The 27,998-nt window shown below is 44.6% G+C and overlaps 2 protein-coding genes across 2 annotated transcripts; both read right to left on the bottom strand.

Annotated features, from left to right (window-relative positions):
- Positions 1–53: 53 nt before the first annotated feature.
- On the bottom strand, positions 54–21,580 carry LOC119186921 (tetraspanin-33-like). The gene is made up of 4 exons (XM_075894596.1): positions 21,554–21,580; positions 8,857–9,146; positions 1,409–1,718; positions 54–59 (listed from the first exon to the last, which is right to left on the bottom strand). Exons 1-4 carry the CDS (start codon positions 21,578–21,580, stop codon positions 54–56), a joined length of 633 nt encoding a protein of 210 aa, XP_075750711.1.
- An 854-nt stretch (positions 21,581–22,434) lies between these two features.
- On the bottom strand, positions 22,435–23,334 carry LOC142817554 (tetraspanin-17-like). Its single transcript, XM_075894595.1, has 2 exons — positions 23,285–23,334; positions 22,435–22,786 (listed from the first exon to the last, which is right to left on the bottom strand). Exons 1-2 carry the CDS (start codon positions 23,332–23,334, stop codon positions 22,435–22,437), a joined length of 402 nt encoding a protein of 133 aa, XP_075750710.1.
- Between the last annotated feature and the right edge of the window lie 4,664 nt (positions 23,335–27,998).

The raw sequence follows: 27,998 nt of genomic DNA, 5'->3' as shown, positions 1-27,998 counted from the left end.
GGCTACATTGCTGCCACTTACTTTACCATGTTAAATGGTAAATTGGTGCGTAGTCATTTCTGGAACAGACAAAAAAATGACAAAGGAAAGAAAAATATAAACAGCGCTGTGTGCGTTCCCTCCAACTTCGTCTTTGTTTCTTGTGCGCTTTTTCCTGCAAAATATCAATAGAGACCCAGAAAATCATGTGAATTGCGGTGTATAAGAACAAAATAACCAAAGGTCAATTTAGAAAAGTAGCATTTTATTGTGCAAACACCTGCACTTCACTACAAGCAGCACTCACGGTACAACTACAACGTCTAGCACAGACTGTGGTCGTCGAAGATCAGGCACATGAGCACGAAGGATACGGGCTAGCGCTTTGCGCGCGACACAAAATCTCGTCAAAATCTCATCACATACGTCGTCACTTTCCGAAAGACAGTGGCTCATACCGGAGAGCGGGTATGTGCATTGGGATGCGGGTGTCAGCAAATGATGATAGACATTTTATATCTACTCAGAAGCTCTGAGAACACAGACGGGTAACTTTAACACGTAAGCTTTAAGAAAGCCTGCCATTGACAGCGCCCACCGAATTAATGCAAACATTTAATATTATTGTTCTAGCAGCAATCTGACCCTAGCATTCTGCGTGGCAACGAAGTATCCTACACAGAGCCACACCCGGTCTCGTATGTACTTTTCGAATAGGCCCTAATGTTCGTGTACCGCCAAGTGGATGCAGTACTGGCTATTCACTTTTATAGATATTATATATGTACTCCTATAATACAGCCGTAATGTCGGGTTAACGTAAATTGTCGTTAGGCGCCATTTGCTGAACTTAATTTGTGTAGCAGTGTTAAGAACTATTACGCTCGCGCACAGCAGTACAAACACCTGTGCGCTGTATCAGCTTATTATCTTCTGGTATATTGGTAATATCCATGTTGCTATTGGCATCGTTACACTACTGTAAACAACTACTAATATGAAACTTCTGCGGTTGTTTAACGTACGTGTGGCGTGTATCTGTACATATATTTACCGCCGCTTGATAACGCCTGGGTCAATAAAAAATTAGACATAATCACCTTCCACCTGCATAATTCGCATAACACCAATTCGTGAGGTACGAGTGATCTGCCAATTTTTAAAAACACAGAACATAACACCAAAATACTGCACACATCACATTGTGTGACTGTTCTTTGTGCTACTTTACAGTATACGGTTTCCTTCTTTATATAGTGGCGAGTGTGGTCACATCAAAAATTCTAACCAAACTTAACCTTTATGTTCCAGAAGAACGCCACATTAGTGTATTAAAAGACTCCGGGAAGAAAAATGGATCGCAAAGAAATTCCCGGTTTTGCAATTCAGATTGTTCGCTATACGGCGTCCCCATGTAAGCAGACCTCACGTGGTCGTATAACTTGCGGATGATGTTGATCTCATCGATCACGGCATTTGTGACCATATCGATGAAGTCCAACACGATGACGGCGGTCAGACAGACACCGCCAATGATCATGCCGTGCTTCTTCAGAAAGCGATTAGCTGCGTCCGGGTAGCTTCCTGTGAGCACGCAGAACCAAGCCTCGTGGTCGGACAGGTTCAGCACATCGCGTCCGCAGAAGATACCCGTGTAACTGGAGTCCGCGCGGCAGCACGAATACGGCACCGAGCAGCGTTCGTGGCTTGGGTTGGAGAGGTTACAGTGGAAGTAGCTGCTAAAACAAGGTGTTTGGAATACTAGTATACAGAGTACAACACAACCGCGTCGAGCACAGCGAAGTTCAGTACTTCTAACCACGCTATGAGTTCGTCTCCATGGGCAAAAACAAAAAAAAAACAAACAAAATGCCGGAGCCCCTAAATTACCGCCAATGATCGCACTAGCGTCATTTTCTGTCACTAGATACACGTGCTCATGGCGTTTTCACCTGGAACACTGAGCAAAATAATTCGAACAAGTGGATAGATGAGCCGATGAACGCGTTTGCTTTAGACTTATGTATAAATGCAACGTCACGAAGAATTTTTATTCTTTGGATGGTTTAGGCGCGAAACAGCATATAAAACCTTAAATACAAATGGTGTATCTTGCTTTTTTAAAGACGATAGTCTTTCTTAGGGACCTTCGATGACAATATATTGGTCTGTCTGTTTGTACACTTGTCTGTTTGTCTGCCCCAACAATACCTCGAACGTCACCAAACGGCCAACCCCATTCGCAGCGCCCACCAATATTGCTCAATGTTTAGCGTTCATAGTTGTGCGATCATCAAATAAAAAGCAATTATTGCGCATATCTGAGGCGCCATAACAACACTTCGAAGTTTTGTATGTCTGTCTTTGCACAAGAAGAGGGCCATGCAAGTTTTAAGAAAGTTAGCGTTGATCGCGCTGCACTGACAGTGCAATGCGATGGTCAAAAAAGTGTTTCCAACACCTTGCTACGACGTAATCGTGGTGGCACTGCCCGTTGCTTTGCACTCTACAGCTGATCACCTCCGAGACTGGCGCACGCCTTTCTCCGCGGGCTGCACGCCTTCGTTTTCAAAGATGGCGCTTGTGCCTGATGGCACTCGTGTCTAACGTGCCTCGATGCGCTCGTTCGCCTCCGCTGCACGCTCGAGGCACTCTAACGCAGCGCCTCCAGAATACCCTTCACCAATTTTCTTGCGCAGAACATCAAACAAACGTTTTATTCACTCTGTCTATACGCAAGACTATTGTCTTTCGACTACATTCACGGTGTAACACCCAGATTTGGAACCAATTTTTGCAAAAGCCATAGAGCATGTAGAGCTCACTGTTCATTTTTACGAAGAAAACTATGTGACAATCATAAGAACCGCATACTGAATAGCAAGGTACCTGGAAACAATGGGAACACACACCCCCCTCCCAAGCGTTCTGGTTGTGGTAGCTGCTTTTCCCTCCAGAGGTTAGCTTTGAATGTCGTCATAGCACCCTCCCTACGAGTGATGTCACTTCTCCCCGTCAGCTCCACAGGCGACAAAAAAATTAACACATAGCTACCGCCAACGTGTGTATGAAAGGGGAAATGATGAGCATGTGTGTTGGGGAGGCGGCGGTTACATCCTGTTTCAGTAGCTGTTCACCGTGCTATGGAAGGTACGTATGCCCTCAATCAGTCCTGAGAGAGCGCAGTACGAAATTTTCTGCCTACGCAAATGTTCCGTCCATTAAATTGGCAAGTGGCTCCATCTGTGCGTAAAATTAAGCACTACACTATTCTAGCCAGAGTTGTTCAATCACACCAGTTGCGAAACTGCGTTCCAAAAGCTGCACACGCAATAAGCCAATTCTACGTAAACTAGACTGTCGCACCATCTGGTAGCGGCAACGTAAAAACACAAAATATTGCGGTTTATATTTGGCTTGCTGATCAACAAGTGATATGGCAATGTGCGCAGTCCAGCCATCTCAGCCAAAGGAGTGCTCAAATTTCAATACACAGAGCCTATGGGTAGTTTTACAACTCGTATGATTTTCTATACAGCTGCAGAAATTTCACAGGTTCCATGCCTACTCATGACCATAATATGAGGCCATGCGAATGAAGCATCATTGGCAACAGCAGTGCCTTGCCGTAACTGAACAGAAAATACACGAAAACAATCATATTTGACAAAAACTGCTACTTGCTAAAAATACTCATTGTGATATGGTGCAGAGATCCTGGGCACTTTTATGGTAAAATAACAGTGTCACCCCTCTAACTGCGTGGTTGCACAGAGTGTTTAATAATCTACGATGAAGTCCATGTGTTTATAAAAAGCGAAGAACAATTGTCCTGAAAAGCCTTACACTTTTTATTGCTATACTGCAGTTTTAGAGAAATTTTCTAATCAGTTTCTGCTGTTTATAACCGGAACCTTTTCATTTACCTATGTTTTTTAAGTATAACTTTTTCTTGCTTATTTTTTATTTTCTTAAGGACGATCACCTTCTTGCCGCCAAATGATGGTCCCACCTACTTATGTTCTAATAGTCTAGAAATGTTTAGCCCCGGGCACGTAAATACATAGTGCTGTTGAAGTTCAGATCAGTTATGGTGGTAATTATCCACTGCTGCGCAGTGTGGCTCCGCCAAACGAATCGAAGTTGATGTAATTTGGTTCCCCGTCTACATTTTCCGCGTTCACGGGGGTGAAGAAACACAAAATTTTCTTTCGTAGATTTGGGAGCTTCTGTTTAAGAAACTGTGTGAAAAATTACGTCCTCGTCGGAAATAATCTCCGGCCTTGCTATTCATCAGGTTTTACAGAAATATACAACCAGTACAACTTCTCTCTATAGGCCAGCCCCACGGTCACTCCACTCATCACATTTTCATCTGTCTAAAGTTTGAGAGCTTATACAGATTCCTGGCTCTACCACTCTCCCCGTAAAATGAGAAACAACTCGGTTGCATGAGGTTGAGATCAGAATGAGGTTTTACCAAATGCGTTTGCACTATTGTCCACCAGCAATAATAAAAAAAGGTGAATCCAGCATACCGTGTTGCGTTTTTAGGAACAATAACCGCGACATTATGTTCTTCGTGTACTGGCATTTTCCAGCCTTTCTCAAGGACTTTGGTGGCGTGCACGACCACTTATCGCCAATATATAGCAAGAAAAGCAGCGTTGTGTTATAAGCTTTGCACTCTTCACGGTTTAGAAGCAGCAATTACGGCAATCAATTAGGGACTTGAAAATGTGACACTTACATGTTATTTTCCCAGTCGCGAAAGTTTCGGTGTGTCATTCCGCAGCACTTCAGGTAGCGCGGTACTGCGTCGACCAAGTTCTCAATGTCTGGCGCATCACGATACTGAACCACCAGCCTTTCGGATAGTGTGGTTCTTATGACGACCTTGATACTGCCTGAAAAATTGGTAAAATAAATGCAGGTGAAGATCAACATGCATTTTTGCACGGCACTTCAAAAAGTTGTGATGAAGCATTAATGACGTACTGATTCAAACTAAATTAGCGTTTGAGTGCTCAGCCCATGAAAAAATGGTTCGTGTAAAAGCTGCAGGAACACAATGTCCTCAAGAGTTTAACTGAGTGTGTGATGGATTGTGAGGCAGCCATATTTAAGAAAACAAATCATGTGATACAGCATGTACACCAATAAACAAAACATATAATGCAATATAGATTGCAACGGACTGGCCCTAAGATATGGGCTGGCCCTAAGATACAATGACCCGAAGATACACTCTTGCACTAACTGTTTATTACTCTGAAATAGAAGTCTGCTACGATGATCTTCACATTTGACATATCTGCACGTTTCAAGTTCTAAATGTCGTCGTGATTAACCATTCCAGCCGCGGAAGCTCTACGAGCCGCGGGTGCGGTGCACTCAAAATAAAAAAAAATATATGAATCAGTTCTCCTCTCGAAATGTTTCAGTAATTCATTAGGTTTGGCTTGCGGTCAACTTTTTCATCTGGTAATGCCACTAACAAAAAAAATCACAGCATATCCACACGGTGACTGATGATGAGTGGGACATACGAATGGGCGGACGAACACACGGATGGAACGAGGCACACATAGACTGACGGGTGGTCACACAAACGGACGAATGGATGCACGCACGGACAGACAGACGCATGAACGGACGCAATGTTAGACGGCAGACGGACGCATGGAAAGAGTGTTGCACGAATGAACGGACCCACACACGAACGGACACATGGACGAATGGATTGATGTCTGTCTCTCCATCCGTCTGTCTGTCTGTCTGTCGGTCTGTCTGTCTGTCTGTCTGTTTGTTTGTCTGTCTGTCCATCTGACCGTCCGCGTAGGCGTTCATCAATCCTTTTGCCTTTCCATCCGTGCATGCGTTCATGCATCGGATCACGTTTGAGAATGCAAACGGCACGCAGGTAACACCGACGAAACGCCAGCCAAAGAATCCAAGTGCAAGCTTTTTCAAAGCGCCCACGAGTCTGCTTCGCGATCGGGAGATGCAGGGGTGGCTTCTACGACGGAAGTGATACTCACCCAATCGCAAAGGAACTTCGTCCCTAAAATAGAATTTATTTTATCTGTTTCAAGGTACGTGAGTTCGCAACTCTTCCTCCTCGCATGGGGAGGAGAACCATTCGGCCGGCAAGAGACTGGCCCATGAAAGGAGCATAGCAATAGAAAATAGCAAAACGAGCAAAGTCCCTTTTTTGAAGATCATACGCGTGTAACGTCGCTAATACGGCACCGTTTCGAAAAACTCCGTCTGGTACGTGTGCGGCGAAGTTTGGTACGCAGCTGGAACACCACAAATAAATGTTGGCATATGAGTGGTTAGGGTGCTCTTTAGGTAAACGTTATGTCATATTCAAGAATAATTCTGCGCCAAAAAATTGGCAGATCCCACGTACAGTTCAAAGCGATGATATTCTAAGCACGAATGAGAAATGTTCATGTGTCATTTTAAAATCAGCACAACGTTACGAGGTGAAGGTGAATGACGCCGTAGATGACTTCCGTGTTATGATTATCAAGTTTGGATGTGTCATTTACCATCGTCCTATTTGAGTCACGCGATACCAAAATTAGTATGTGTGGAGCTAGCGAAACAGCCGTGAGAACGTTATGAGCGTGGTAAGTTGTCATGTTCTTAGATGACACGTGTGTCAGGATTATCACGTTTGCACTATTCATATATTTCGTCATCCATTGACGTCAAGTTACACCAATTTTGGTATATGTGGAGCGAGTAAAACGGCCGCGAGAACATCATGAAGGCTCAATATACTCAAATGTAGCGTTGACGTGCGCACATGCTTGGCACAGTGACGTGACGTTAGCAAAACGCGAGCACTTTTCAGTGTGACACCAGGCGCGACCGGAGCGACTAGTGTCCATCGGCGCGGCTTGACGGCAACCGGCGAGAAATGTGACAAACTGCATTTCGCGCCGATGCGTTACCCAGACAACATTGCGTCTACTTTTTTTTTGTGATGGAGGGACGCCGGACGCGCTGAAACGCGCATGCGTCAAAGCAAAGCAGCGCGACGCGCGCCTGCGAGTATATGGCAGGACTGGCGCGTGGCGTAGCAACTTGGCGGGACGCGATAAAATGAACGCCTGCGACAACGCGCACCGCTTCACCTCAAATATACTGGCACCTTGAATTTGGCATGTAGTCATGTATTCACATGACAGGCATCTCATGATTATCAAGTTTGAATGTGTCATTTGCCTATGTCGTCCGCTTGCGCCGCGAAATGCTGTGTTTGGTACATGTGAAGCTAGCGAAACTGCCGCAAGTGCATCATGAGCGTAGCACGTAGTCACGTTGTTATATGACAGGCATTTAATGTTTATCATGTTTGCACCAGTATACCACCTTCGTCATCGATTCATGTCCCGTAATGCCAAATTTGATATATGTGACGCTAGCGAAACGGCCGCGAGCGCATCATAAGCGTGGCATGAAGTCATGTTGTTACATGACACGCATACTATGATTTTCAAGTTAAGGTCTGCTGCTTTTGTTCGCCATGCAATTACCCATACCATACAAGTTTTGCAACATGCCATGTAAACGAAACCACCGCAAGAGCTTCAGGGCCGAGATTTGTGAATCATGACATTAATGACATATACGTCTAGATCTTGATGTTATGGCTAGTCAGATGTGTTCTTCATACAGTCCTGTTACATCATAGCAAGTTTGGTATCGACACCATTATCGAAACGGCCAGGAGAGCTATAGATAATTTGATAGATAGATAAATAGATAGATAGATAAATAGATAGATAGATAGATAGAGAGAGAGAGAGATAGATAGAGAGATAGATAGATAGATAGATAGATAGATCTATCTATAGATAGAAAGATATATCTATACGCTCAAAGTCGCCGAAGTTTGCTAAGAAATGCTTCGCACTTAAAACCAGTAATTGCTTAGCATACTGGCAGGACGTTTAAAATTAGGTTTGTTATATAACTAAAGAGAAACTTGAATACAATGACTTGGTATTTCTTCGTTCAAGGCGTATCGTTTACAGTAAATAAGAGAGTACAATGCATTGGCGTAACGGTTACGGTGCTCCGCTGCTGGCATGAAGGCCGAATCACTTAATTCTAACCGCAGCCTTCGCATTTACAGGCAGGCGAAATGTTAGAGGTATGTGCACTCTGCGAAATCCGCGCGCGTTAAAAAACACCAGATGGTCAAATTTGCGGAGCATCCTATCACTGCAGCAGCCCCTATGGTCACAGCGCATTTTTGAGATGGAATGTGTAATATAACAAAATGCTAATTGTTAAAAAAATTGGTACATAGTATGAATAGGAACATTCGGAGTTGTCATCGTAGCTGTGGACAAATGTCTTCAAGTAATAACTCAGGAACATGCGATCGTTGACCCATAAAAGCATTTGCGACGGAAGTTTACAAACCAGGTTAGTGCTCAAAGCCGGGCACACCGATCCCGTAGTTCTTGTGCTACACCTTGTACCAGTTTTGTTTCCCTGCACAGGGATGATCCGGCTTATCTTTTGTAGGAAAGTGAATTTGCATGTAGCTTATTTTTTAATAATTCTAACACCTGACTGGTATTAGTTGAAATTAAAAACGTCATCTCATGTTATGATGTCGTTCACGCAATATTGATGCAATTGAAGTATATTGAATGGTTAACGCATTTCCGTTTTTGAATAGATGAAATTTGTCCTTTATATTTCATACAAAAAAGCCGAAAGGGGAAACTATGTGGAGAAGAACACACGAAATGATTCCCCGATTTTTCTGTTGTCACTGTGTCACCGATAAGGCTCAGACAGCTACATTTTCTTACCAGCAACAAAAATACCAGAACACCCAGCACGAACTTGATGAGAATCAGGAGAGTGAGTGCGTGGGGGTACATATTGAGCAGGAAGGTGTTCTCGCGCAGTGCCCCAACGCATCCGCATGAGCTGACCGTGAACAGGGCGAGCCCGAATGAAAAGAGCAGCACCTCCAGGTGCGACAGTAGCGTGCCGGGAAAGTCCAGGTTTTGCAAGATGCGCTCGTCTTCCTCAAACTCCCACGATTCCACCAGAAAAAGCGCCCCGGCCAACATGAAGAACGCCCCCACGAACCACAGGAGAAGATTGAGGAGCAGCAGCGGGCATCGCACCTTCAAAGATAAGAAACCGGATTTCAATCAGTCACTCACGTCAGCGTTCTGTACGCAGCCATTATAATAGCCAATCTTAGGAACTCATAAATTGAGGAATTTTAAGCGACGTTCTCTTTTCGAGGTTCTCTCGATTGATGAAGTACGATACAATACAATACAATACAATACAATACATTCATTTCTTCGAAATAAGGGATATTGGGTATACTAGTTGTTAAGAGCTGTTGAAAAAGAAACACAGCATATCCATGGAGTGCAGGATAATGAGTGGGGCGATGAAGCATCCGTCAGTCCATACATGCTTCCGTTCATCCATTCATGCTTGCTTCTTTCCACCCGTGTGTCCGTCTGTGTGACCGCCCTTGCGACCGTCCGTGCATCCGTTCATGCGTCCGTCCGTCTGTCCGCACGTCCGTTCATCTGCCCGTGAATCCATCCGTCCGTGCATCCTTCCTTCAGTGCGTACGTCCATGCATTCGTCCTTTCGTGCGTGTATTCATGCGTCCATCCGTGCGTCCATTCATGCGTCCATCCGCGTGTTCATTCGTGAGTGCATCCCTGCGTTCGTCTATGCGTTCATCCATGCAGTCGTCCATTTGTCCGTCTATGTTTCCGTCCGTCCGTGCATCTGTTTGTATCTCGATCAGTACCACCACTTCGGACCTTTTCGTCATATATTCATCACATTGGAGTACTGTCATTCAGAGGACCTTCCAAGGATAGAATGAGAGGTGGCATGGCCGCACTAGAGGAGCGGCACCCGTGCACTGTCTTACGCCTGGTCTTTGTGTCTAGTTCTCACCTTTCACTGCCGCTAGATCAGCAGTTGCTTGGCATTTTGGAACGCCAGCGGCCGTAAGCGGCACCCGCGCGGATTAGGCACCTTTGACTAAATTCTTAACACGTGATCCAGCCAACGGGTGTGCAGCGCGAGCAGTAGTTTTTATTTTTTTTAGGGGCGAAGCTCTTTACAGCGACACCCATTCGTCCCTCGTAGCCGTTGTAGTGTGTAACAAGTACAAGGATTTGATCTTCAAGGTTGTGCCAGTGAGAGATTTCTTCTGCGCGTTGTTGAACAATAAAAAATACTGCTCAATGTACATGACATTGCCTGCTAATGGGGAGTGAGAGACAGGAGCATTCGGCTTTTAGTTAACACGCACGCTGCGATTCACATTAGCAGCCATTAGCATGTACATTGAGCAATATATCTGACAAGAAAGGGTTGCTACGTCATTCTCGCTGGGTATAACCTCCTCAGTTTTAGAAAGGTTTAGCGAGCATTGTGCCGCAGTGCCATGAATACAATGAACTAGTATATACCATGAACTCGATATGGTTAAAGGTGGGAAGTAGATACGAAGCGCAAGCCGTAAACAAGTAAAAGCGGATTTCACCTGTCTGTAATTTCCTATTAGCAGCCATTGGCATGTACATTGAGCACTATCTGACAGGAAAAAGTTGCTACGTTATACTCGCTGTGCGTAACCTCCTTGGTTTTAGAAAGGTTTAGCGAGCGTTGGGTCGCATTGACATGAACACAGTGAACTAGTATATACCATGAACTCGAAGTAATTAAAGGTAAGAAGTAGACCCGAAGCGCAAGCCGTAAGAAAGTATGCGTGTGCCACCTCTCGTTTAGTACTTGGAATGTCTGCTGGACGGCGGTGCTTCTATATGGGGAATATATCATGAAAAGATGCGAGATGGTGGTACTTGAAGTGCTGAGAAGATGGATGAACAGACACACAGACACATGTATGGATGGACGCATGAGCGGACGCAGGGGCGGTTGCATGGACGCACGCAGGGACGGACGCACGAACAGACGCACGCACGGACGAGCGGATGAACGCATGGACGGTCACACAGTTGGACGCATGGACGGACGGAAGCAAGAACGAATGGACGGACAAATGCTTCGCCCCACTCTCCATCATTCACTCCGTGGATATGCAGCCAATTTTTTTCTAAACACACAGTTGGGGGGGGGGGGGTAATAAGCACATTCGGTAATCCCTGAATTTTTCGTCAATACGGCCTCATCAAGTGTGAGACCCAAGGGACGGCTTTTAGTTCTCTCATATATAGTACAGTCTTGAGTACTCTAAATCGTTATGTACTTTTTCTAAACACATTTTTTCGCCTTGGATATGTTCCGTAATTGATAATCTGTTCACTCTCTCTGAGCCTACATATAGCCTAGAAAATAGTGACCTGAATTACTGACTTCATATATAATACAGTATCGAGTACTTTAATTTGTTATGTACTTTTTTTATACACAGTTTCTCGCCTAGGATATTTTCCGTAATTGATAATCTGTTCACTTTCTCTGAGCTTATAGCCTAGAAAATACTGATCTGAATTGCGACTATTGGTTCATTAGATATTGTGTCCTAACGGGTACTCTTAAGAGACATAATGTCATGCTTCTCTTCGCGCAGTACAAAAGAGTGATGGGCTTGGAAGTTTCGTGATATGTAGTTTATAAGAAGGTACGCTGGGTTATGTGATAGTTATAGGATAAACAAAAATATTGCTGATATACCTGATGAAGAGATTTGCTGAAAGCTCTATTACCTTGATTAATTCTTTGGAGCAGGCTTTTCATTTATTTAAACAAGCAGGAAACTTATGGTGGTGATCCCGCAACGTTAAGAATTACAATATTCACCCGCACGTTAACCTATCATATTAATAATGCACTATCGATACTGCGGTAAGCTCACCACTGGATTGACGTCAAAAAGGATCGTTGTCTCAGCCTGCGGGCTGCTGACCGGAGCCGAAAGTCCGCTTGAACGTGAGCTTGCACCACCTTCATCCTTATGTGGCCGGGACATGCAGCTGATGAGGTTGGAAAGGACTCTGCTTTGTCGTTCACAATATACACGTTCGTGTACGTTCTTCTTCTTCTTCTTGTCTTCATCTCATGGTTGGTTGGTTGGTTGGTTCCTCAATACCTTGGCGCAACCCACCTAGGGGGATAGGCCATGAATAGGACGGTGCCTTGCTTTTAAAATTATTTCACTTGTTGAAAGAGAGGGTTGGAATAATTAGGTAATATAGGTAATAATGAAAAGGTGTTAATCCTCTAAAAAACCTTGCAAAGAAAACATAAACATACAAAAAAGGAAAAAATTATCCATAAAACAACAGAAGTAATTTATTTTTAGCATTCCATTTTTTTAGATTCTCGTAAAAAGTTCGTAACAGCGGTAAAAACGCTCCTGTGGCTGAATACAAATGCGACAGCGCCAAACGGAGGAATCACCGGAATTGTCAAATTCAAGCCCAACTTTCGTAGGGGTTCTTCTAGTATATTTTCCCATTGAGTTTTGAATTTTTGGCATGACAAAAAGAAGTGCTCCAAAGATTCCTTCACATTATAATAAAGGCACAAGGCGAGTGTGCCAGACCAAACCTGTGAAGGTAAATGTTCAATGAGGGGACTCGACAACACTGCCTGGTAACCACTATTTCTTCCTTTCTTAATGAACACCACTTGTTCTTCCAAGAGAACTTTAGCTTTGGGAAGTCTGATGCAAACGAAGGTGATTTTTCAATGTTATTAGCCGTTGTGCGTTTTTCAAAGCGTGCTGCTGTGATATTTTCCGAAGTAGGCAAAATAGTTAAAACAGGGCAATCAAGAAAAGATACAGCTAGTGCATCTGCATGCTCATTCAGAGCTAAACCTCTATGGCCTGGTACCCAAACTAGTCGGACGAGTCGCACATGTGTAGGAATGAGCGAGTAGAAAGTTTCTAAGGTACGCGAAAAAGTTGGAGAGCTTAAGGCAGTACAGAACGAGAGACAGTCTGTTAGAACAATCACCGCTGATAGATCTTGCGACACTTTACGCAATGCAAGGACTATTGCCAGTAGTTCAGCTTGGTAAATAGGTGTAAAGTCAGGTAATCGAATTGAGAAAGCCCAATGTAGAGAGGATGATACGATTCCTATGCCAGCCTTCTCTTCATAAACCGAAGCGTCAGCCGCTATCACAATGAATGTTTCTATAGATTGGCCAAATGATCTTCGAAAATGCCATTTATATACTGATATGGTAAATTGTTTGCATTCTTGGGATATATACTGTCAAATTCTATCCTAATTGCATCTACAGTGTTGAGCACAAGTGTTTCCCAAGGGCAATTCTTAAGGGCTCCAAAAGTTTCTGAGTAAGTATTACTTGAGGACACCTTAATTTAGGTCATTGTTGGTTGAAAAATGAGGTCTGCTGGTTAATGAACATATACTGTGCCCTCCGCTGAGGTGATGCATAGATTTTAAGGAATGTACGTACTCTTAGAATATGAAATCTTTTTATATGAGAAGGCAAGCGGGATTCTTCGTATAGGATATTTTTGGCAACATATTTGCGTAGCCCTAGGCATAAGCGTAAAGATTCGCGTTCTAGCAGAATCAGTGGTCGAGCTTTGTAGGCCGGAGCGCCAGAGAACAAAACACAGCCGAATTCTAATATCGGTCGAATGTACATGCAATATATCATAACGAGCACGTCTCTACGCAAACCGGCACGATAATTACTGAGCCTGCACAGCATCCCTACGGCACGTGCTCCTTTAGCAGCCATGTTTTCTATGTGGGGACTCCAGTTAAGTGTTTCGGTGTAGGTTACCTCCAAGCACCTGACTCGACCTGAGGTATGGCGTCCTGTCGGTACATTAGTGAAATTCGCACTGGGGCATTTTGTGCGAAAACTATGATTGTACTTCTGTTTGTATTGAGGCATAGGTTGATATTCTCCAGCCACGTTTCCAGACTATTTATGTAAGTCTGCAGAATCAGGTACAGTGTGTGAATGTCCACCGACGCAGCAAAAAAATGCAATATCATCGGCATACACATAGACCTGTACATCTTGCTGTATGGGAATGGTACATAGTAGTGCATTAAATAATAAGGGAAATAGTACAGACCCTTGCGGTATACCTCTCGTTTGCCTGTATATTGAAGAGTTGACACCTGGTTGCGAGCAGTAAAATTCTCTATCACCTAAGAAAGCATGGATCCAAGCCACAAAGTATTGAGGCAGTCCTGAATTCTGAAGTGAATCTAGCAGTTTAACATGCTCCACGCTATCATAGGCTTTTGTGATATCTAAGGTTACCAAAGCGGAGTATCGTTTGTGGTATCGAGCAAGTTGAATTGTGCTTTCGAGATCCACGTGCGCACACCAAATGGAGCAACCACGCCTGAATTCAATCTGACATGGGCTCAGTGTCAATTTTTCTGACATCCATCAATCTATACGTCTATATGAAATTCTTTCAACAAGTTTTTCTAGGTTCGATGTAAGTGAAATGGGCCTGATATTATCTAAGGTAAACCCAGCGCCTTGCTTTTTTAGTAATGGAATCACTTTTGTCATTCTCCAATCAGGTGGCATCCAAGAGCTTCTAAGTGAGTGATTAATAATTTCGAGTAGGCCAAGTGGGTATATTTCATGCACTGATTTTATCTCCGATGTCGTCATGCCATCAGGACCAGGAGCCGAGTGGGGTAGCGTTCTGACTACATTTGCTAATTCTGCAGACGTAACCTCTTAAAAATCCTCAGCCCTTTGGGGGCACTGGGTTTGGTAAGAGAGAAGTGTCGTAAAGCGACTTTTTAGGCCCTGAGCTGTATCTTCTAGAAGGGCCTTCAGTTCAACTGGTGATGATACTACAAATTCTACATTTCTTTGTACCGGAAGAACTTTCTTAGTTCTCGGAAAGCGAAAAAGTGCTTTTCTATTGACCGGCTTTGACAGGAACTCACATCGGTCGTTGTTAAATTTGTCCTTCGCATTAGCGATGGTTCTCTTGAAAATAGCGGCCGCATACTTATAATCACTCCTGTTCCTGGGACACTGGTTGAAAATTAACTTTTTCATGCAGCCTTTATTAGTCTATAAGCCCGCGAACATTCCGCATTCCACCAAGGGTTGGTAGACGGTTTAGCACTTTCAATGGTGAATTTTGATTTATTAAACGACTCTTTCAAAATGTCAGTATTTCTCATGGCGTCTAGTTCTGCATCATTCATTTGGTTGGATAAAGCGCCTCGCAAGGATTTCTCGAAAGTATTAAAGTTTACATGTGTTACAGAAGATCTATTCTTGGAGGTTGTTGGACATACCACTTCGAACAATATTGGCATATGGTCACTACTTGTTCCCGAGTTAATCGCAGACCATGATAAGATGGAGAGTTTTGCGTTAGAAAAAGTTAGATCGAGTACCGAGGAGGACTGATTACATATAAAAGTAGGAGTTTTTGTGTTTATGCATATAAAGTTAATATTGTTCACCGAATCTCATAAACGTTTGCCATTCAGATCAGTTTTAAAACCCCAAGAAATATGATGAGAATTGAAGTCACCTACAAATGCAATATCTTTTTGGCAATAGTGAAATGCAGTATCTAGGACGGAAGAATTTAGAACACCTGCTCGAAAATAGGCATTAATAAATGAGAAGGGGAAGGACCCAGGAATAGTAATGCTTATTGCTAAAATCTCGCTTTCTGAAGCCAATGACTGATGAATAATTTTGGCTCTATGGGCGATTTTAGATGAGATAAATATTTCCAAACCTCCACCCCGAGTTGGGTGGTCTAGACGAAATGTGCGATAATTTTTAATACTAAAATACTTATTTTCTGCAAGCCAAGTTTCTTGTAAAGCTACAAAATCAGGGGAAAAATTATCGCAAAGTAGAAGTAAGTCTGTAACTGCTGAAAAAATAGAGCGGCAATTCCACTGTAGTACTTTTAAATTCCCTATTTTGAAGAGATACCAGCAGCAATCACTGCTTTCTCTAAGATGCTATCCTTTAGGAAATCCTTTTTTGATGGGATTTCCTTCTGATATCTCATATTTCTTGATTTAGGACTGATTGAGGACCGCTGTGCCTCAGGAGAAGCACGTCGTTTCATATTTCTTGAGTCAGAGTTCATTTGTTCTGGTTATGAAACATGAAAATTGGAGTCCGAGCTACAATCTAGGTCCTGTACAAGAGGCATAAATATTCTATGGCCAGTGTTCGGCCTGTCTTTCTTTGACTTCGAAGGGCCTGGTTCCGATGGAATATCAGTAACCTTAACTGGTGAAGGTAGAGAAGGGGGCACGGTAAGTTGGTTACCTCCTTGCAATATTTGATTCAACTGAGTGCTCACTATTTGTGCCAATGACTCCGTTCGGCTCACGAATAGAGATTCCATAAGTTTCGTCATGACCTTTTCCACCGTTGATGTTATTAAATCAGGCAACGACGACTCAAGCATCTGGTTTGCGCGGTTGGCAACGGAGGCATAGCCACGTGAGCGCTCAGAAAGAGTAGATCGGGCCTCACGCCAAGCATCGTTGTTGTTCGATGATCTCTAGAAGTTGCAACTCACATGTCCTCATAGGGCAATTTTCATCGTCAGCCGCGTGATTTCCTTCGCATAGACAGCATCTCACCTCTTGGGTTGAACATTTGTTGGGTTTATGTTGGTCAGTACATGTGCGACAACTCACATCCGATCTACATCCCTTGATGGTATGCCCATACCTCCAGCATTTTTTGCACTGCAGTGGACGAGAGGATAGTGCATCTACACGATAAATTAGTGGCCATGCCTTAATTTCGGTCGGTCGAGCAGTGCCGGTAAAATTCACAATCACTGATTCTGTGGGGACCTTTTTGTTCTCAACGTGTCGCGAGAATCGAAATACAGAGACTGCTCTTGCGGCCGCAAACATTTCAAGTATTTCGGGTGGTGTCAGGCTGAAGTCCACTCCTCGAATCAGTCCCTTCACACAGGCCAAATGGACAGACACGAAACAGCTCACCGGATTTGAGGCAAACGTTGTGCATTTTAATAGATCTGTGATGCAGGCCTGGTCCGGCGAGCAGCACAGGATGCCTCCACGCTCAAATTGACGCACCTCAGTAACCATTTGGTAATAATCGGAAATCTTCCGGAGTTCTTCCTGAATTAGTTTCGGGTTTTTCATGCGAATAGACTCGCCGTTTGTTGCAACCAGGGCCACAGGAACGCTCTTCAGACCACTGCGCAAAAATAGCTCGATTGGCAAATCACTGTTAGGAAGGAGAGCCGACCAGGCAGAATATGCCTGGCCGGGAAAGGAAAGAGACATAAGGTTAATAGGCTTAACAGCAACGCCCGATCCGGCCGCTCCCCCACAGGAGGAAGCACGAAGGTGCCCTTGAAGTAGCAGCGGGGGTAGATCCCAAATTGAAACCGGACGTTGAGGCCTCAGGAAGCACCGGAGGAAGCACCGGAGAAGGGAAGGCCACTATGTCTTCAACGCCGATGGAACGCTTCTTCTTCCAACACAAGGACTGTGCGAGAGCAGATGAATAGCCATCTCATGGCTCTTACCCAACGCAGGGAATTGTTGTAGTATTTGTTGTTGTTGTTTTTCTCTGCAAATGGCTCGTACCCAAAGGAGAAGATCGGCCGATTATAAGGTGAATTCGCCCGATACTTTCAGCAATGCTTCATTCCTAAACAATTTTGTTATTTAATTATGATTTGAAGTGCCAATTGCGAATTTGCAAGAAAATAAATAAAGTAAAAATAGAGAAACCATAGCTTTGCAAAAATAATCGTTTAGTCGCAGTGATGTATTCCTGAACGGCTTATAAAACATTCCTGTGGCAGAAACCCAGTGTAGAGGCTTCAAATGAGAGAAAATCAGGTTGTGATAATTGCAAGCCCAGTCTTTGAAGAGGTCGTGCTAGTATGCTTCGTTTGAATAAATTGGAACGGCGATACGTAATAAAAATGACTGATCGTTTCCTCTTGATTACTGTAAATGCACATAGGGGAATTCAATAAACCTGATCTATGCAAGTAAAAATTGAAGGAGGTAACGCGGCAACGAAATTTTGTGATGACAACTTCCATCATCCGTGATTTAGATAGTTCACTGCTCCAGGGAAATAACAAGTGGTTGTACTCCGGAGAAGCCGTCAGTGCAGGGTCTGATAAATTTTGCCTGATTTTTTTGTGCGAAATTGCGCCACCGTAATGTGTACTGTAGGAGGAAAAATAGGAATGATGGGTGTCAAAATCGATGCCTTCGCAAGAGAATCAGCTATTTCATTTAATAACAATTAGCCGAGTGTTAGGTGAACTTGTTTTTTTTTCTTCGCAATACTTCTCGTATATGCTAGGGATAAGTTTCACAACAAATCATTACTGAATAATAATATTTAAAAGTTTAAAAGACTGAAGAATTTAGCTCTATATTCTTTTATTCTGACTAATAAATTCCTCTATTAGTGAACATCCCTGTGACTGTAGCCCAGAGTAGAGGCGCCGAATGCTCAAAGCAACCTTCTTAAAGCAGCATCTTCTTTTCACCTATGGCCTGTGGCGGACACCTACCGTGGGGGATCAGCCAAGAATTGAGTGGTTTTACGAAATAGTATGAAGCTTCAGAATAATACAAGTCATATACTAGAAAGAATACAGATTACCTTGAAAACTATGGTGCTTGACCTAATGCATACATTTAAATAAAAAGAAAGCAAGGAATCGAAAATCTATTTAGGTTAGAGTGTTACCCTTATTTTTATACGTATAAATGTCTTAATTATGTCAGCAAAATAATACTGATAAATTAGTCAACCGATGAGTTTCATTATTATAGTCCTTAACAGCCACGCATACGTTCTCAATTGAGCACCCAGATGTAGAGACTCCTGATGACCAAATGACAGGCAGAAATAAATTCATTTTAATAACACGTAAAAGTATTTCTAAAACAATTTTTCGGTCTGTAGGTATAAAAAATTATTTATTGTTTTCAGTTCACCACAGAACGCGCACAGTGGCGAAGGTGCCTAACCAGACCTGTGTTTGTAGAAATTTAGAATCGGCAGCGCAGCCTCATAACATGTACTTCTAGTCTACAAGTGCGGCAAAAAGCATAATGCCAGGGATATAATAAATATTTCTTGATTGATAGGTTGATATGTTAGGTTAAATATCCCAAAAGCACCCTTTGATTATCAGAGATGCCGTAGTGGAGGGCTCCGGAAACTTCGGCCACATGGTGTTCTTTAGCGTGCACCCAAATCTGAGCACATGGGTGTACACCATTTTCGCCTCTATCGAAAATGCAGACACTACCTTCGGGATTCGATCCCGTGACCTGCGGGTCAGCAAATACTGGTGTATGGAACGCCTTTTATTAGTTAAGGTTCAGCACCAACGGAAAGTGCCGCACTAAAAGATAGAGGATATGTTATCATGACAGCTGGTGTAATTGCCATATCCAATTGGTGCAAAGCGACCACAACTGTTAGTCACAATAAAAACACCTCGGCTGATTTCACGTACCTGAGAATCGACGATATGCGAAGATACGGAGGCAAGGTGACCGTGCTACAATATTTTTTATTGAGTGACACGTCACAAAACGACGCTAAATATATGTACAAATGTTTCACGCACAGACATATGTTGAAGAGTTGAAGATGTTTATATAACCAATTATCTGCACTTGGGCAAAGATGCCAACTGGAACATACATATTAGCAAAACCAGAAGCTCGTGTGAAGCGCTGATGCTCGCGAGGACGCCGGCCCTGGGCACTGCTACATAAATCACTTTCAGCGCATGGCAACAAACCACAATTGACGTTAACCCGACATGAAGGCTGTATCAAAGGAGCACATATGTAATGTTTATATAATTGGGTGGGAAGCACTGCAACCACTGTTGATGTTTCACGAAGATTATCATCTATTAAAAAATGGCAGCATATCCACGGGGTGGATGATCGAGAGTGCAGCGAAGCATCCGTGCGTGTATTCGTTCTTGCTTCCGTCCGTCCGTGCGTCCATCCATGCGTCCACCCATGCGTCCATCCGCCCTTTCGTGCGCGCGTCTGTACGTGCGTCCGCACGTCCATCCACGCGTCCGTCCATGCGCTCGTCCATGCATCCACCCTGCGTCCACCCATGCGTCCATCCGTTCGTGCAGCAATCCGTGCGTCCGTCCATGCATCCGTATGTGTGTCCATTCGTCCATCTAGCCAACACTCCAAGTACAACAATCTCGCATCTTTTCATTATATATTCCGCATATAGAAGCACCGCCATCCAGCAGACATTCCAACGACTAAATGAGAGGTGGCACACGCACACTTTCTTACGGCTGGCGCTTCGTGTCTACTTCCCACCTTTAACCACCTCGAGTTCATGGTATACACTAGTTCACTGTATTCATGGCACTGCGGCCCAACGCTCGCTAAACCTTTCTGAAACAAAGGAGGTTACGTCCAGCAAGTATAACGTAGCAACCTTTTCTTGTCAGATACTGCTCAATGTACATGCCAATGGCTGCTAATGGGGAATGGGAGACAGAAGAATTTGGCTTTTAGTTAACGCGAACGCTGCGATTTTTTTGTTGTTCAACAACGCACAGGAGAAATCTCCCACCAGCACCCCCTTGGAGGTCAAAGCGTAAGACATGTTACGTACTACAAGGGACGAACGGGTGCCGCTTTGAGGAGCTTCGCCCATAAAACGTGGTTAGATCAGACACTTGAAAAGTATAAGAACAATTTGAATTTTGACCAAGAATACCAACACAGCAGTTTTCATCCGATTGTGATGCGTCCGCAAGAACAATAACAATAGTTGTAATAGAGCGCAAGTGATCTTGTACTAAAACATAAAAGATAATATGGAGAAGTAATTGGGCTTTATTTGAAAAAAATATAATCAAATTGACTTTCCACAAGGTACGACTTATGACGAGTTGGGATGATATCGCATATATGTGCATTTATAATTTGTTAGCTGTGAATTCATGGCCATGAAGGTTCGAAAATTCATACAGGTTGGGAAAAAAAGGCTGTTTCTGATTGTCGCAATAGTGAATCATAAATTGTCAAGAATGTTTGTACAGTCAAAGGCAGACTCTGCTGGAAATAGAAGGAACTCTCGATTCTAGGTACAGCACATATTGTTAGGAACTGTTTTATGCAGGCTAGGACATTAGCGCAAACCTTCTCTTTCCGAAAACAAAGAAGAGGTCTTAATTTTCAAGCTGAAGCCTTAGAGAAAGGTGTACAACCAGCTTCCAAAATAGGACGAATGTATATGGGATATATCATTAACAGAAGTTTTCTTGTATTACTTATGGGGTAGTTGCTTAGGCTACGTAATACGCCACAGGCCCGCGCACCTTTTCCGGCGATATATTCAATGTGAGGTCGTCAGTTAAGCAATGTATGATGAATTCTTTCTATTTGCTTAATAGATTCTACCTGTCTTATATCCTGATGATAATAAGACAGTGAGATGTGCATGAGGCACTGCAGCGGGAGAATAAGAAGTGTGCATTCACTCGAATCAGGCCTAAATAACTTACCATCGAGCCAGCTTCTTCATCGAGCATCGAGCCAACCTTCTTGTAAATGATTCGACTCGATGTAGAATATAGCACTTGGTGAACTTGAAGCAACTGTATATACTCACAACCATAAATCAACATCGTTATCCATCGTGTGGTTGCTTTCCCGTTTCCCTACCCCGGTGTAGAGGAGCAGGTAAGAGAACACTGTTACTCACGCAGGCCTTTTTGCTTTTCTGGGAATGGAAATCCCTCTATCTAGGTGGATTTAAGCTTTTTTATGCAAAGACGGCGTCACCTCTACGTCATGTACTGTACCACTTTATTCCTCATCCATATTCCCAGAGGAGAATGGGTAATGAAGAATGAACGTTAAATTTCCGATTTCTATCCTTTGTTCATAGTGAGGCTTTGGTTCTGGAAGGCCTGATGTATTTAGGCTGTATGCGAGTGAATATTAAACAGCTGCCAGCTTGTAATAAATTCACGTGGTGTGTGACCCCAACAGGCCGAAAAATGTTCTAAACTCAGAGTCAGGGCTACTAGCGTCTCTGACTCTGAGTTTGTCTGCCTAAAGAGGATGCTTGCCTAAAGAGAACAGATGGATTACCGCTTACAGCAAGTAACTTTTTGCCTACTTTTCTTTTTTCATATACTTTCCTTGCATCATTGTCTGCTAAGTTTAATTATTATAATGTAGAACAAAGAAAATTAAGCCCCACAACTTTTACATCCTTCGATTAACTATTTAGGTTGCGATTATTCGCTTTTGTGGCCTTCGGTGCTAAATATATTTAAAAACATTTTTCAAAGTGAACAAGATTGATTATCAGGAAGCATTGAATGTGTAAATGTAAATAGCAAAAAAAAACGGGAAATGTTCTAATGAATATTGCATCTTAGGTTGTGAATGCGGATGACACTCCGGCCTCTGCACCGTTGACATGGTCATATATCTTGCGAATGATGTGGATCTCGTCAATTACGGCGTTCGTGACCATGTCGATGAAGGCCAGCAAAATGACGGCGACGAGGCAGACACCGCCGATGATCATGATGTGCTCCTTCACGTAGCGGTTTGTGCCGTTAGGGCAGCTTCTCGTATTAACGCGGAACCAAGCCTCGTGATCGGACAAGTTCAGTACGCTGCGCCCACAGAAGATTCCAGTGAAGGTCGACTCGGGGTGGCAACACGACGGCGGCACCGAGCACCGTTCATGGCTCGGGTTCAACGCGTCACAGTGGAAGCGACTGCAAAGACAAGTTAAATGAAGATAAGACGAATTAAGGAATTGGATACTTGTGTTAGGTTAAGTTTTTTTTTCAAGCATCGAATATCCACTAATTGTGCTGACCTGTTCAATCATTGATACTATAGACCCTCCTATGGGTGGGTTTGGATACGCCGTATTGGGCTGTTAGCTTTGATTTTTCGTATCTTTAACAGCTAAAAGAACAGTGCTGTTTTCAACACAAACGCACAAGAAAGTGCGGGTCAATGCGTTTTGACGTTCCGTGACAACAAAGGAACACTGTTGTGAAACAATGATTTGGTCTAGATTGACAAACTGCACTCTGAAAACTCTGGTGGCATTTGTTTGACTATCATAAGCTCATTATCAGCGAAGAAGATTGAGGTTGGAGTTTGGTTGTTAATTTTCCCACCGATGCGGTGGCCAGGAGGCTGAGGTCTCTAGTCGCAAATCACATGGGCTCCTGCCCTTACTACTATTTTCTTTGCAACCTTGCCTGGACACTGCTTGCATTTGGTGACCCGGAAGGGCATCGTTGCAGGGCATCGTTTGACACCAGAATCATCACAGAGAGTGTACTTTTTTTAGTAGATATTGAACTTTGAACACATTGTGCCTGTTCGCTGGGACACAACATCGCCAAGGAACTCAGAGACCACGCTGCACGCGAACACCGCTGTTGCACGAGGACGGGCCTGCGAAACGAGCTGGACGCCAGCGGCTCGCAGGTGCACGAGCACGCTGCTCGCGACACACGGAGACGCAGCGTCTGAGGTAAAGAGCTAGCGCTCTCATGGACATGCAGACGTCTAACCCACGTCAAGAAAGCCCGAGTATGATGCAAGTGCACAACACGGAGGGTAACTCAAGAACGGCATCACAATGGACGTTTGATGAAAATATTAGCAAAATGACAGGAAAAACCCACACTGAGTGGCATCAAGCTAGCCGTAAAGACAGGTCAGCGAAAGAAGACAAGTCAGCCGAAGAACGAGCTACGCAACCTGTGAAGCCAGACGCCGAATCTCCACTGCAACGTCAACGCAGCACTAGGATGCGGCCAATCCCTACTGATGACTTGAAAATTGTATCCACCCACAACCAGGACTATATCTTTCAAAACGAACACTCGTCGAGGTTACACATGCCATCGGAAGATTCAGTGGCTTGGCCATTAGGACTTCTATGACCATGTGCGAGTGCAGGTGCAGAAAGTAGAGAATGGGATCATCGCATTCACAGCAAGTACTGAACGAGCGTCCAAACTGCAAAGTATAAATTCTAGACAGCTTGGTGGAGTATTATATCAGGTAATTCCACACATTCGACACACCGATGATGTGTGTCGCGGAGTGATCTACGGCCTCGAACCAGGAACAAGCCCCACAAAGATTGTTGCAGGACTTCGCGTAGACCCAAGGTACCACGTCCTTGGCGCGCACATGCTGGAATCTTCCACTGCTGCAGTTTCATTTTTGACGGGCAGCACGTTCCTTTTTACGTAACGTACCTGAGTGAAGACTAGCGATACAAGTCACACCAGAAGTCCCTCGAATATTGCCGAACCTGTGGCGCCATAGGTCACCGAAAAGACATCTGCCTTCAGCCGAAAGCGAACTTCTGCTACAAATGCGGCCACGACAAGGACACAAAACCACATGACTGCCAACCGATGTGCAAGATCTGCGGAGAAGACCATGAGACTGCTGGAAAAGAATGCAAGAAGAAACTCCGAAGCAACCCGCCTCCTTATCAAGTAAGACGCCAGCCGCTCGATAAAGCCCGCGCCCTTGAGAATCGCTGCAGTGCTTGCACCAATTATTTACACTGGTCAGTTAACACACCAGAAATTTCACCGGCCCCCTCTTTTTACCCAAAATTTGACAGAAGTTGCTCTCGCTCTAAGAAAAATGTCGCTCTGGATCCCACACGCCATCACGGTCTCGCTCCGTTAGGGGAATCAGTTACACCGCCGCGGTGACCAGTAGTGACGGGCCCAGTTCTCTAAATATTACAAGTGCCTCAACCATCTCGCCTGCTCAGACAGTGACCATTCGGGCTCTAGAAAATAAAGTCCAAGATCTACAATGAAGGATACAACAACGCCCACCAGCCGAGTGTAGCACACTAGTACTTGACGTCAGCATACTAAAACAGACGGAAGCCAGAATAATGAAGCGGGTAGAAGAAAGGCTGCAAGCACATGAAGCGAAGATGCTCGACCTCGTCGAACGACGCCTTGAAGCATTCAAAAAAGCCCTCACTGCGAAACTCCTCGCATCCATAGACATAACCATAGAGAAAGTGGTTACTAAAATTATGGAAAAGGTAGACCCACTGACCCGTACTGTAAGCACGCTCGACGCCAAGCTTGATGGCTTCATGGCACAACAGCATAACATCATAACATATGCATACAAAAATTTCGTTACCCATGAGCAGCTGGTGGAGCAATCAGGGACCAAGTTGAAAGAGCGAAAGACTTTAGGGAATGAAACTGCAGCGGAAATTCGATCGACAGCACCAAATGACCGGCACCAGGCGGGAATCAACTGCCAGAATGGCAGCTCCCACACATAAACAGTCTGAGCCACTCCCCGCTCTTCGGATTTTGCACTGGAATTGCAGATCCTACTGAGCTCGTTCTGCAAACATGCAACAATATGTTAAAACAAATAATCCAGATATGATTGTGTTGCAGGAAACCCACACAGAAAGAATCGAGCTCCTTGGCTACAGCACTCTCACAAGCTCACCCCGCACCGCAATTCTAGTAAAGAAGACTCTAACCACACAGGCTCAGGAAATTGAAGACATTGGCATCGAACACACCATCGTGGAGATAGTTCCCACTCGAAAGACCAAACAAAGCTTATACCTGGCCAACCTTTACAGCCCTCCGCGGGGGCAGTTACACCGAAACGACCACTTCGTCAACGAGCTCCGTCAAATGGTTAACGGCAACCGACTCGTCATAGTTGCGGACTTCAATGCTCCACACGCGGCCTGGCGCTATCACAGCACCACCAAGACGGGGGCTCGTGTTCACGATGCTGTACAGAAACACGGTCTGACGCTGTGGAATGACTTGCTCCATTCAACCCGAATGGGCAACAGTGGGTCGAGGGATACTAATCCTAATCTCACGTTGACTAGAGACTTGCACAACGCAACGTGGACAAGGCTACCAGACACTCTAGGGAGTGAGGATCACATAATTCAAATAGAGGTCGAACAGGCTCACCGCTCGCTCAAGACAGGAAAAGCTCGGCTCACGAACTGGACCGCCTACAAGAATGACCTTGATGATGACTCGACTATCGAAGGCATTGAAGCCAGGTTAACCAGTATTGGAAGTGTTGCTGACGGACATACCAAAACGATACACTTGAACGAGGACAATCCGGCTATCGATAATCATCTCCTTCACCTATGGGAAGCTCGAAGATCGCTTATTAAACGATGGCTACGGCAAAGGCTCAACCGCAAGCTGAAGCGCCCCATTGCCGTACTTACTAGACAGGCACAGGAGTACGCCGAAAACCTTGCAAGCCAGAACTTGCGGTCCTTCTGCGACAAACTTCAAAGGACATTGAGCACAAAGAAGACTTGGCGCATCGTTCGAGCCCTGATCGACGACACCCACACTAAAACTAATCAAAGAAATACAATTCAACGGCTCATGCACAACTATGAGGGCACAGAGCACCAGTTACTCCAAGGACTTAAAGCAAAACTCGGTTAACGAGCAAGCTACCTCTATCAATATTTCGACACCAGGGCGTACCGAGCAGCACCGAACGAACCACTAGACGAGCCTCTCACGCTGGCAGACCTACATGTGGCCCTCGCTAAGCTTACGCGTAACACGAGCCCAGGAAAAGACGGAGTGACCAATAAGCACCTACGACAGCTACCGCCCCGGGCGTTGATGGCGTTCCTTTGGCACTATAACGACTGCCGGGGGAAGGGCGAGCTACCACAAGCCTGGAAGCACTCAGAGGTAACCTTGATACCCAAGCCAAACAAGGCAATCTCGATTGTGAATCTTCGTTCCATTTCCCTCATATCTTGCGCTGGGAAACTCTTTGAGCACATGGTAAACGAGCGGATCACCACATATCTCGAAGACAATGGTCACTACCCGAACACCATGTTCGGCTTCCGCCAAATTCACAGCACACAAGACGTCCTCATGCACATAAAGGAAGATATTCTTCTCCGCTTGAGCAAGCACAGTAAGTCATCTATCTCTTCTAGCTTTGGACGTAAAGGGCGTATTTGACATTGTGAGCCACGAAGCCATTCTGCGTAGCCTGGAAGATTTCGGCTGTGGTGCCAAGACACACGCCTATATGTTGGCTTTCCTCACCAACCACACTACCACTGTAGGGATTGCCAATATCAGGAGCGAGCCTTTTCAACTCCCTTACAAAGGCACGCTGCAGGGCTCAGTGATATCACCAGTGCTTTTCAACTTGGCCCTCCTTATGCTCTCATGTCTCGTGGACGCTGTCTCTGGGATACATCACGCGTTATACGCCGATGATATCACTATGTGGACAAGAGGTTCAAGCATGGGTGAACAGGAGGACCGACTTCAAGGGGCGGTTAACATCACTGAAAGATATCTCAAGACCTGCGGCCTCCAATGTGCTCCGGAAAAGACAGAACTGTTAGTACTTGCGGCACGCACCCGGGGTAGACCAACAAGGTACGACACTCCTGACCCACATGTTTTTCTACAGGGAGTCCAAATACCACAAGTTGACACGCTTTGAGTCCTTGGACTACATATACATAAAGATGGGTCTGGCTCTGCTGCCCTATCCCGGCTGCAGAACACTGTGACACAGCTCACCCACCTAATCCGAAAGGTGGCTAACCACCGCAGTGGCTTCAAAGAGCCTGATACCCTAAAATTGTTACAAGCTCTCCTTTACAGCCGCATGACGTACGGAACTTCCTACCTCAACCTGAAGAAAGCGGAGAAACAGACATTTATTCTGCTGATACGAAAGGCTACAGAGCTTGCCCTAGGAGTGCCACCAGCCGCCTCCACTGACCGACTGCTTCACATGGGAGTTCATAATACGTGGGAAGAACTAACCGAAGCACACCTCATTAACCAGGTGGAGAGACTCAAGCTGTCACTCATAGGGCAAGCCGTCCTTCGATGCACAGAATACCAGACCACACTAGAACCCAAC

The sequence above is a fragment of the Rhipicephalus microplus genome, chromosome 5, assembly GCF_043290135.1.
Source record: "Rhipicephalus microplus isolate Deutch F79 chromosome 5, USDA_Rmic, whole genome shotgun sequence".
Lineage (NCBI taxonomy): Eukaryota > Metazoa > Arthropoda > Arachnida > Ixodida > Ixodidae > Rhipicephalus > Rhipicephalus microplus.
Note: the sequence above shows the minus strand (reverse complement) of the source record. Positions and strands in the feature narration are given on the sequence as shown.

Excerpts from the sequence above, each read along its gene's own strand:
- LOC142817554 (XM_075894595.1), bottom strand. The coding sequence starts at position 23,334 with ATGCCCTGCAACGATGCCCTTCCGGGTCACCAAATGCAAGCAGTGTCC. Across the intron at positions 22,787-23,284 it reads CAAATGCAAGCAGTGTCCAG|TCGCTTCCACTGTGACGCGT; the intron begins GCAAGGTTGCAA and ends TTGTCTTTGCAG.
- LOC119186921 (XM_075894596.1), bottom strand. The coding sequence starts at position 21,580 with ATGCTCGATGAAGAAGCTGGCTCGATG. Across the intron at positions 9,147-21,553 it reads ATGAAGAAGCTGGCTCGATG|GTGCGATGCCCGCTGCTGCT; the intron begins GTAAGTTATTTA and ends TTATCTTTGAAG. Across the intron at positions 1,719-8,856 it reads ACTCTCCTGATTCTCATCAA|CAGCTACTTCCACTGTAACC; the intron begins GTTCGTGCTGGG and ends ACCTTGTTTTAG.